This window comes from Triplophysa dalaica, chromosome 16, assembly GCF_015846415.1.
Source record: "Triplophysa dalaica isolate WHDGS20190420 chromosome 16, ASM1584641v1, whole genome shotgun sequence".
Classification (NCBI taxonomy): Eukaryota; Metazoa; Chordata; class Actinopteri; order Cypriniformes; family Nemacheilidae; genus Triplophysa; species Triplophysa dalaica.
Window position 1 is genome coordinate 5,957,859 of NC_079557.1, and position 12,384 is coordinate 5,970,242.

General features: G+C 37.2%; 1 protein-coding gene across 2 annotated transcripts in view; it reads left to right on the forward strand.

Moving 5' to 3' along the window:
• Positions 1-12,140, forward strand: part of ldb2a (LIM domain binding 2a) — a 49,808-nt gene extending 37,668 nt beyond the window's left edge. The window contains exons 6-9 of one of the 2 annotated variants that reach the window (XM_056770249.1): positions 1,900-2,023; positions 4,157-4,210; positions 4,698-4,837; positions 10,376-12,140. In XM_056770249.1, coding sequence (XP_056626227.1) covers positions 1,900-2,023; positions 4,157-4,210; positions 4,698-4,837; positions 10,376-10,606 — 549 coding nt within the window. In that variant the 3' untranslated portion in view covers positions 10,607-12,140. The remainder of the gene's footprint in view (positions 1-1,899; positions 2,024-4,156; positions 4,211-4,697; positions 4,838-10,375) is intronic. The other variant, XM_056770251.1, reaches the window with a different exon arrangement.
• The last annotated feature ends 244 nt before the right edge of the window (positions 12,141-12,384 follow it).

Sequence of the window (12,384 nt, forward strand, 5' to 3'; positions counted from 1 at the left end):
TCATGTATACAATGTATTGTCCTGAATGGTTACTCTATATAACATATATACCACGTTTTATTTTGACTAATTATCTGTTACGGGTGTAAGGTTTGGCATAATGGAAAATCTAAAACCACATGCTTTCTGGATTCAACAGCCTACAATCCCCATGAGGAAAATCGTTTAATAATGTCTGAATGAAAACGCTGGTTTCTGTGAGCCTTAAAATCAGGGGTGGGATTAGAAAATATCATTAGCTCCACATAAAAAACAATTAGAGTCAATGGAAAGTCCCCGCCATGAAAACAAATGTGTGTGTATTATTGTGTATCCTTAACTGAACGCCGCTGCAGAGAAGTATTAGCCGGCTTTGTTTATTCTAATAGTTTCAGCGTGAGTGACAGCTCCGTTTTTGCAAATGGGAGAACAAGAGAGAAAAAGAAAATGAATTGGATGGAGAAAATTAGCATAACATTGATGAGGGTTCCCGAATGAGGTGCAGCGTTGTGGGTCTCCGTATCACGCCCGGGCTCAGCCAAAACTGTTGGGGGAAACGGGGAAAAAAAGGCCCTTTCAAGTTTTTCAAAACAGACGTTTTCCTCCGCTGTGTGCGTTTTACTCCGTTGCTATTCAACACAATAAACGCACTGCCTGGCTTATGAGCGCACAGTTAAAACGCAGCTGCGCAGTCTAAGCTGAGCTGTGAATTAAATTTGGATTAGGTGCAGCTCTTGTTACAGCCGGTCTGTGTGCCCTCAGCCAAATCCGCAGGCATTTTTAACACTGTTCGACAGGACTGGACAGGACAGGAGAAGTGTACACTGCATACTTCACTGCCCATGATCAGCCTTCCTTGAGAAAGAGAGACCTTTTGGATAAGGAATTTAAAAAGATTCATGGTGTTATATCGGCTTCTTTTCGAACTGTATGGCACTCATGTCCTGTGTCATGTATTCCCATGGCAATTTCCCTTGTTTAAAAAATGTAATTTCTCATTGGTCTCTGAGGAAATAATTCATAATATTTTGACCGACGTTTGCTGACTGTAAATCATGTAAACAAGGTCATTTTTTCTCCCGTTGGGGTTATTTCTCATGATACGCATTTTTGCCTGCTGTAAAAAAAAAAAGTGACTCATTAGCGTTGACTGAAAAGCCAACGTTTGTCTCAGCGGGTTTATCTGTAGATCCACACATCGATGTTTCCTGTGCTCGGACGCAATAAGGCCGCTCTCTGACGAGATGGGTGAGGAAGCTTTAGGTTTCCTAACATTCAGGCTAGAAATAGTGCTGCTTTGTGGGCCGTGATCCAGAGATTGTTTCTCTGGACCTATGGAAGTGAGAGGACATGACAGTGTTTGGAGACAATCCTGTCAGTGGGAAATGATCTGTGCTTGTTTTTCCGTGCGAATATCAGTATTCACCTACTGTGTGAAGAGATAAAATATACACATCCCAAGCTTGTTTTAATACTTTTCATTGGTTAAAGTGATAGTTCACCCAGAACTGAAAATTGTGTTTACTGACCTTCTTGTCATTTCAAAGCTGTACGACTTTCTTTCTTACACAAAACACAAAAGAAGATATTTTGAAGAATGTTGTTAACTGGCCCCCACGCAATAGAAGTGAATGAGGTTCTATGCTGTTTGGTTTACAAACATTCTTCAAGATTTCTTCATCTGTATTCTGCGGTAGAAAGAAAAGTCATAAAGGTTTATAATGACAATAGGGTCAGTAATTTTCATTTTTGGGTGAACTGTCACTCATTTGCAAAACCTATAGACAAACATAAAGGGGGATAAAGAAAGATATTTACAGTGACTAAATTGTTTTTAATTTGTCTGCTTAATAGTAACTAGTGCTCTGTTTCGTTCAGTCTTGAACTTGCTTGTTCAGATGCATGTGTGTGTTTTTTTAGTTGTGTGTCATCCTGGAACCAATGCAAGAGTTAATGTCTCGACACAAGACGTACAACCTCAGCCCGAGAGACTGTTTGAAGACATGTTTGTTCCAGAAGTGGCAAAGAATGGTGGCTCCTCCAGGTAACCTCATGTTTACTGTGATGTTTTGTTCAGATATTTATGCATGTGTGTATTAAACCTGATTGATGGTCCTGAAGGAAACTTGTTCTAATTAAGGCTGTCAAAGGATTAATGCCGCTAAATCACATCCAGGATAAAAGTTTGTGTTTACATATGTCTGTGTACTGTGCATATTCATTTTGTATTTATAAACACAATTACATACATCTACATGTACATGTACTGTATATAATCTTAAAAAATATCTAGATGTGTTTATTTATATTTATTAATAGTTGAAATTATAATTAAACGTTTATTAATTTTTATATTTTTAAAAAAATTCTGCATGCATTTTATTGGGTTTATAAATACAAAATTAATCTTAAGGTAAAAGGAAAAATCTTGAGGTAAATCTTAATAATGATAATGAAGATATAATAAAAAAATATTAAAAAAATAATAGACCTAATGGGGGGCACGGTGGCTTAGTGGTTAGCACGTTCGCCTCACACCTCCAGGGTTGGAGGTTCGATTCCCGCTTCCGACATGTGTGTGTGGAGTTTGCATGTTCTCCCCGTGCCTCAGGGGTTTCCTCCGGGTACTCCGGTTTCCTCCCCTGGTCCAAAGACATGCATGGTAGGTTGATTGGCATCTCTGGAAAAATTGTCCGTAGGGTGTGAGTGCGTGAGTGAATGAGTGAATGTGTGTGCCCTGCGATGGGTTGGCACTCCATCCAGGGTGTATCCTGCCTTGATGCCCAAAGACTCCTGAGATAGGCGCAGGCTCCCCGTGACCCGAGGTAGTTCGGATAAGCGGTAGAAAATGGATGGATGGATAGACCTAATATAAATATAAAATAAAAAATGATATATTAAAATTAGATAGCAAAGGGAGTTGCTCTTATAGTTCTCAGTTAAAACAATGGATATGCTGTTTAAATCAACAGCTAAAACAGTCGTTTTAACAAAAATAAATTTGGTTATATCAGAAAAGGTCTAGCATTTTTATTTTGTTTTCTATGTAATTCAATTCATACATTTTAAGGAATGGCTTAAGTGTCAAAATCCTTTTTTAGGTCACTATATATAAAAAAGAAACCTGATGTTTTTTGTAAACTTTAAAGAATATCAACATCCTATTTTTAACACATTCTCTAAAATCTCTTAACTGCACCGAATTTACTGTGCAGTTGACATAATTTTGAGGTTATATCAAAGGATATCTTCAGTGTTTGATGTCATGTTAGACCTTTGTATGTCTCATGGGAGGTCAATTCCAAATCAATAACAATGTCTTCGCATATATGGTATGATTGGAACAATGACACACAGTATACTGAAAACATCCTCCATCCTCTCCCAGTGCGTGAAACCCTGTGCGACCCCATGTCCACTTGTTAGTCGTCAGCACTGGCCTTTTTACAATCCGTATCGAAGTGGATCTTTTGCAATTGTCGTTTCCTTATTAGCTTCTCTTCCCTTTTTCCTCCCATTCTTTTGAAAACTGGAGAGCATTTGTGTTCAGAACAGGAAGGAAAGAAGGTTTTGCTTTTAAACTCCGATAACTTTTTTCCCCTTTATGTGTATGTGTGGAAATGCGGGCGTCTTAGTATGTCATTGTTACACTTGCTCTGATAAACATACAAAAAAAGACTTTCTACAGATGGTCAAAACACTGCACACGTCCCACTAGAGTTTATTTTTTAAAGTAAATGACTTTAAGTGGAATGTGTCATATAGAAGCTATTAATAAACCTCTCCCTGGATGTTGTTAGTAAGAACAGAAAATGTTTTTCAGGTTTAAACATTGTATTTTATGTTTTTTAATTTACAGTAATGCTAGTAACAATGTATGAAATATTTTGATGGTTACACTGATATGAAGTAGTTTTATACAATGATATATATATACCCTATCTAATATCTGTACAGAACAGTCAGCCAGATGATCTTCTTTTATATTTAACATGTCCACATGCATACAATTTATAAATCTCATTCTAAATAAAAATATGTGCTTATATAAAAACTGCTTTTTCACCATTTTATTTGTCTTTCTTTTTTACACAAGTCTTCTGGTCTTAGACATTCTACATCTCTGTATCATGAATACTGAATTCTCTGAAAACTAAAACTTTGGATATGATTTCAGCTGGACATCCACAGAACTTCAAAACGGAAATCTTCCCCTCAAATCACAAAAAAGGTGCTCGTCTTCTGAATCCTTCTTAATAACGAAACCATCTTGTGTTTCTAAAGGAATAAATATTTCTAACTTATGAAACTTATGATTAAAAAACAAGCTTTGAAGTATTAACAGCATTTATTGATATTAGCCTGTATGGATGGCTGACTGCTGATACCGCAGTGTGCACCGTTGAGCGTTTATGCAAATGAAAGCAGGGGCTATTTCTTACTACTGAATGTCCCGGGAGATGTTCCAATGCTGTTTTATTCAACCTCTTAAAATAAAGCATGGTTTATTTGTTTGTGTTGTCCGTTTGGCTGCTAATATGTTTGTGTGCGTGTTCAAATCAAAAGTCGGTGAGGTTTTTTCTGCCTGTCATCCTCTGCGTGCATCGTCTGTATGTGATGTTTCACATTGTGGCATGTGTGTCTTTTTTTGTGAGCGTGGATGTGTGTGTTTATGACTTTTATTAATACCTACATTGTGTGTGTTTGTTGGAGAACAGAGCCCACTCGACAGACCACGACCAAGAGAAGAAAAAGAAAGAACTCGGCCAGCAGTGCGTCTAACAGTAGCCTAGGCAACAGTGCTGGCGGCAAGAAACGCAGCCCTGCCAACAACTTCAGTCTGACCAGCCAGGTACCTGTAAGCATCCAATCTTCTTCTTTACACACACACATGCATCCAGATTCTATAAAGTCCAAGTGAAATTTCAAATTACAATGCCTATTTTTTTCATAAAATATTGCAGCGTTTATTGTGAATACTTTATCAATATGGGTTATTCTCTAAATTCATGTTAAGATAAAATCAGAAAATGCACTTTGGTCCTGTAATGACTGTCCATCTTTAATGATGCATGTTAGATGGCTTGGGCGGAGCATCCATTATCTCCTCCCCTTAAACTGTCAGTCTGAATTTCAGAATGCACCGGCGGTTTTTACACACCTAATCAAATCGCAGAGAATGTCTAAAGCCACGGCCACTATTTTTGTAAAAAAGTAAAACAGATTGCAACTTCCAGTTCACTGGGACTTTAAATCTACAACGTTTAGACAATCTTTTATCTCATATATGTGACCCTGGACCACAAAACCAGCCTTACGTAACATGGGTATATGTTCAGCAATTGCAACAATATTGTTTAATTTTTGTTTTACGGCAAAAATCATTAAGATATAAAAACTTTATTTTTGTGAGTGGATGCATCAAAATACAGATTTTCAAACAGTTGTATCTCAGCCATATTGTATAAAAAATTAAATAGACCCTTATGACTGGGGTCACATTTTACATGCTTCTGTTATTTCTGATTGTTTTAGAAGATGCTAAAGAAGTAGTTTAACCCCCATAAAACAATTCTGACATTATTTATTCAACCTTACATCATGGCAGTCCAAACCCGTTGCTGTTATGACATGTTATATTAAAGTCAGTTTTTCCATGCCTGTAAATCACATTCGATTTCAATTCAATGCAAAAATACATACACCCTCAACACCTTCACAAAGACAGACTCCTCAGCACTCATTTTCGATGCCTATATTACTCACTTACAGTGTTTAACCCCAATTCAGAAGCATTTATCCCCGAGTGCCTCTTTATCCCCCGGGCTTCCGCTCTAGGCATCTCTCTGACTGTGGATGTATTCAGCCCCCAGCTCACACGCTACGGGGTCAAGCACACAGCTCACGAGCGCTGAAGCTGTTTTTGGGGAGTGGTATTGTGAAGCGGTAAATTTGTTTGCAGATGGATGATGGGATTTGTAGTGCTTGGCTTTTCCCCTGGAGTTCAGGGACAATCAGATACATGAATGCCATAGAGGAGATTAGAAAGGAGAGACACTGTTGTGTTCCAAAGCAGTCCGCAGTTGAATTCAGAGCAGTTTGTCTACATGTACTGACAGTTTATATGTATTATGTATTATATTTTATGTTTGTATACATTGTATAAACCGTTTTCAAGAAGTATGTTCTGCTTGTAAATGGGGCCCAATATTTTTCCTTGATGTGCTTAAAAGAAACTAAAAAAAGACAAGAATAGTGACATAATCTACAAACTAGATATGTACAAAAAATGTATAGCAGAAAAAAAGTTATATTTTCACAGTTTTTTTAATCTAAATCTTAAGTGACAACTGATTGGTCCTCACCAATCTAGAGATAAGAATGGCCAATGCATAGCCAATATACATGCATATAATGGATGTTTATACAGTATGTAATAATCCTATTTAATTTTAACAAATAAATAGTGCACAATTGAGACAAAAATTTTCACAATATTTACAAAATAAAAAATTTAATTTATGGATCTCACACAAGTAATAGCTAACACTTCTTTTAATTGGCTTAACAGGCACATCTATCAGAAATTCCTAAAAATACTTTTCTTAAAGTATGTGTTTTGTTTTTGCTGTTGTATTTAGCCATATCATTATTATACCCACTATACATATGTTTTGTGTCCCTAGATGTACCTTTAATTACGTATATTTTATTGTGGTCGTATCTAACCAGCCTCCATCACTTGAAGGACACCCGACACATTCACACATGCAGAAATTGTTGGTGTGAGCAACTGGCTCTGTGCCAGCGCTCATTATCATATACACCCAGTGTGTGTCTGCGCGTGTGTGTAGTCTTACAAGTATGTGTGTGTGTCACTATTTTAATTTCACTCCCTATTGTAAGCAATGTTGCCATGCGTTGTGGAGAGGAACATGCTGGTTACATATGTAGCGCTGCCACTTGGCTTTGTCTGTGCAGTCATCGCATGCTGCCTGATCGGCCGCCTACGTGAGCCCAATCACAATGAGCCGGTCATGTGACCACTGGGGGGGTGACGGGGAGACTAGTTTTCAACAATATTACAACAGTGCCCCCTTGTGGTCATGTTTTTGGGTTGTAATTAGGATTTGAGTCGTCTCATTCTGTGGTTTTTTATGATATGTTGCTTACATTTGTTGCTTAGTATAGCGCTGCATATTTACATGCATTTATCGCAGATGCTTTCATTATTATTTATTGTCTTGATGTATTTCACTGGTACTAAATAAGTGAGCGCTTTCTTAACTTACCGTGTCAGCTTAAAGTGTTTTGCTCTTAGAACTCAGATAAAAGCTGAGGATCAAAAGCTGATTTTGGTTCAGTCTTTGGGGACGGAAGGTAGTCTGTTTGTTTTGTTTTGGACGGCTGGTTGTGGATTTTGCCACAGGCTACATCTAATTAGACAAGAGTACTGGACAGCCCTTCCATGTGAAAGCAATTAGAGCTTTCCATCAGATGGAAACCTGTAGGATGTGTGAGTGTGTCGGTATGTGTGTGTATGCGTATGTGTGTGTGATCCTGGAACCTGGTTTCTTTTTGGTTTCTCCAGGGCGACAGTTGCCGTTCATAAACAGATGGCAAATTCAAGGCTCGTTGGCAAGCCCTGACCTTTTTTTTCACTTGCTAACGTTTCAGCTAATGACTTAATTAGCTATGCAAATTGACAAATCAGTGTGTGGATATTGTTATTTAGTCAAAAAGCCCACCTTAATGAATGGGAGTAATTAAGCAGCGGAGGGGTGGGGGACTAACAGTGACTCTGGGGTCTCAGCCAGACACATGACACAGGAGTTTACTGCTCAAATAAACAGAACGGGCAAAGAGATGAATAAATAGATGATTTATCAATAAGCGCAGGTCCGACAGTGTAAGGCTGGAGAACTTTAACAGCAGGTTGCTGGAGGAAGATCCACACAGACCAGCTAGAGATAGTTTAGCCTTTCACTGTGGCCACACGTCTGGAATAGACTGCTTGTAACTGCTGGCCTAGGATCAGTTTTATTCCCTATATTCAAACCATGAGTAGTAATGATGCTTTCCTGTAGCTTAGTGGTTCGAGGATGGCACTGCCAATGCTAAGATCATGGGCCCGATCCCAAGGGATTGCACATGGTCAGAATTATTTTTATAATACAATGCAATGTTAGTCGCTTTGGATTAAAGTACTGACAAATGCATGAATAAATAATGAGAAGGGAAGAGTGGACTTTAGATCATTTGCATTTGCTAGTTGACATTTTTTTTTACATTAAATTAGTTTGTAAATCAAAATGAATGTATAACAGTATATCATGGTAGCATTTATGCTATAGTTTATCCTAATACAGTTGTGACCAAGTGATGAACAGAGGGGCGTATTTGTACAGTATTTGCTTTTAATTCCCCATCAGGTCAGATTAAACCATTGAAATGGTGTATGGTACAAAATGGACAAAAGTATTGATTGGTCAGAATTAGTTGGCAAAAAAGACAAATAACATCGTTTCAGGGAATATGAGTTTTATTTTTAATTTACAAAAAGTGGATAGAAAAAAAGGTCAATGAAACAAAGCATACCTTTTATAATATAAACGTATATTGAATGAGAAATAAAAATTGCTGATTTTCATATTTTGAAAAATATAAGATTTGGCTGCAATTTTTGGAAATACATATTGCATTATATTTTCTAGTGTATTCTTATATATTTTTTCTTTGTAAAGGCAGTTTTATATGTTCTTAATATGTGTTGATCATTTGTGGTAGTATTTTGTAGCCTTGTCCTCTATACATTTTTTCTAAAATTATTCTCACAGCTGTTGTAGTTTACACTCCAATGTAACCTGCATACAATGTTTTAATGCATCTTAACAAATAGCAAAGACAACAATAGTCCAAAATTGCACATCACCTCCTACTGTATGTATATAAGACATTTAAATCAACTGGTGATAAACTTCTGTATTAAAACCAGTCAGCACTTAAGTGATCGTGGTGAAAGTAAATTCACCAGACACACCTTGTGAATGCTAGGATTATACATTGGAAGTGCATATGACTGTGAGTCTGTGACCTATGATGCCAAGGTTGATCTTAAATTTGTTCTACAATAAACAGTGGTATACAGTAAGTGAAAAGGTACGATCTCTGACATGCAGATCTCTAAGGGATGTAGGAGAGAAACACAACATCTGAAATGTCATACGGTAGCTCTTCCCTGTAGTATGGTTGATAGAGAGTGCGACAGATAAATGGTTCCCATGCTGTAGCCTGACAACACGTGGTCACCGATGCGTGTGGTCAATTTAACGGATCTGTTGAACTTGAGAATGCAACTAGCAAGAGAGAGAGAGAATAAAGTAAAGCAGACTTGTGCTTTTTGAGGATTAGACTGCTGTTATAACTTTAACTTTTACATTGTGATTAAAATATTTTTAGCTTACTGGTGCTTGCTAAGACATTACTCTTACTTTTACAAATAGTTATATACTTTTATCATTAACATTCCCACTCATCTCAATGGAAGTGATGTATAGACGGTTTCAAGGTGACAACTTAAACAAACGTTACTGCACATGGGCTGCTGTTAACTTCTGGTACACATTCACAAACAAGTGCCTTGTGCCTGTAGATTATTTCTGAAAACAAGCAAAAGAAAGCCAGAAGAAGAGTTACTTGGCTAAACTTGTCTCTTCAATATTTTGAATTTAGACGGCGATACCAAGCTCAACCGCTAGATGTCAATGTTCCATACGGTTTCTTTAAATGTGACCAAACTACAGGACCAAATACAAAATTTGTATTTAATAAAATGAACATACAACAAAATTCAACAAATGGTTTATTTAATAGAATTATTATAAAATAAAATAAAATAATAATAAAAATGTATATTAACACAAATTAAATTAAAAACATTATGAGACACTAACCAAACACAAACCGGTAATTAACTGGGGTTCAGGCACGCTAGCATCCTATGAAAAGGTCTATAGAGCTGGGAGCTACGTGATTCTTTTTGAAAATGTAAAGATCTAGTTTTTAAACAAAATTATGTAATCCAACCATTTTATTATGTCCATGGCTTTAGACTCTCTCTCTCTTTCACAGAAGCACACATGCTTTGATTTGATATCAGATAGCCCATTTCTTTTAATGCTGTCCAACATGATTAGTATCGACTGATATTTGTCTGGGTCTAGCTGCTCCGCAATAATTCCTTCATCTAGTTTCTCTCACAGGTTGTTTTTCTTACACTGCCAATTTTAGTTTTGTAACCAATCAAAAACCCAACATTTCTTCAAAAGCATTAAACTTGGGTGACATTTGTATATTGTTGTATTTTAACTTTGTGACTGTATTTGTTTATTAACAGGATGTGATGGTAGTAGGCGAGCCCACTCTGATGGGCGGAGAGTTCGGCGATGAGGACGAGCGCCTTATCACACGGCTAGAAAACACACAATACGACGCCACCAACGGTCTCGACGATGACGACGACTTCACGAGCTCGCCTGCGCTCGGAAACAACAGCCCCTGGAACAGCAAGCCGCCCACAGGGCAGGACAGCAAGCCAGAGAGCACGGCCTCTCAGCCATCTCAGTAGGAGACAACAGAAGCGATGCTCCGTTATTCCACCAGGGCGGCGCTTTCTCTATCTGACCTCACTTTTTACCCCCGATGATGTTAAAACCCATTTCATGGTCAGAAACTGACGATTCTGCTTCATATTCTGGGTGAACTGACCAAATTTTTGGCCGCAATATTTGCCCACTGGATTCTTTTGATCATCTAGTTAGGATGAAATGTGACTCTTGGATGAACCTGACTTTAGTAAGGCTGAATTTACTGAGAGCTGAATCTGGGACAACTTTAGCCCAGTAATCGATGTTAAAGCTACCGTCTGTCTCGCAGCTCAGCACACATCTGCATAGTGACTCCCGTTGGTAACCACAGCCAATCGCTGAAGAGATGGTCATGCTCATTGTCTTCTCGCTGGAGACCGGAACAAGGCATCCACTGAGACCAATCTCTGAACATTTGCATTTTTATTGGAAATTCGTTTGGCTATTGTCTTTTTTTCCTCTGCTTTCAATTAAAAGCGACCCACCATGAGTTCCTTCAACACAACAGACTGTATTATCAAGGATCTGCATAAAAGAAAAATCATTGAGCGTTGCCATTTACATATTGTACTTTTATCCAAGTATTCATGTTTTATTTCAAGACAATCTGTTTTTTTATTAATTTGTGGTTAGTCTGTGTTCTTGTACTGTACCACAGAGATTAGTAGTTGAAAGGCACATACTGTACGACAAGAATATTTGTCCAAATCTTTTTTTGCCTCTCTCTCTAATGACTTATTTTCATACTGGAATATAATGTTTCTGCATGACATTTTGAAATCGCTAAAATGTTAATCAGGGTTATATGACTTAAGGGAAAAAAAGCAGTCTATCTGATGTTATTTACATTTTTAGAATTCGATTTAAGCTGCACATGTTTTGATCGACCTGTGGTTTGACATGTTTTTATTTCCCCCAAGATAATGGATTTCATACTCAGGAATTAACATCATATGAGATAATGGATAACAGAAGAATCAAACCACTTATATTGCTTTTTTTTTACTTGTTTTAGTTTAAATAACATTCATTATTTCTAGCTTCATGCTGCATTTAACATACATGAAAATGGTCTTTTTAAATATGATTAAGTGAAACAATGCTCATGTTATGTGGTCAGCCAGTTTCATTACCATTTTTTCGAAAATCCCTCTTGTTTTTAAATCAGGAACCTGCTTTGGACTGGCATTAAGTCCCTTTAAAAGTTTCATTGTGCTTTATGGAGAGGAGGATTGTGATGATGCTTTTGACAAACAGCCAAATATGTTTTTTAATTGATCCATGTCTTCATGTTTCTGTATTTCATCATAACAAAATATGAGTCTTGAGATATTTCCAAAATCGACTATGTGAGCTAAATGAAGAGAGACACAATCTCAGCCACCCGCTGTATGAACCTTGTATTATTGGAACTCTGCGCATTTTGTAATATATTTAGCAGAGGTGTTCTTTTGTGCCATATCCAAAGTCTTGTATGTTTGCTTTGCCATTTTGTGTGCCAATAAATTGTGCTTAAAGAACCTCCTTTTTTCCCATTGTCCAATGTCAAATTCACTATATAGAGATAATAGGCTAATCGGGACTCATTTTACCTGAGATGAATGTCAGAAAGAGTCCAAATTTATTTTTATTCACACTACATTCAAATAAATGCTTAGTTTTGGAAAACCAATGCATTGCAGCCATATGTACACATATGCTGTAAAGAATCAAACACGTATAAATAGCGCCATCCAGTGTTCAAAAGAATCACGCTTTA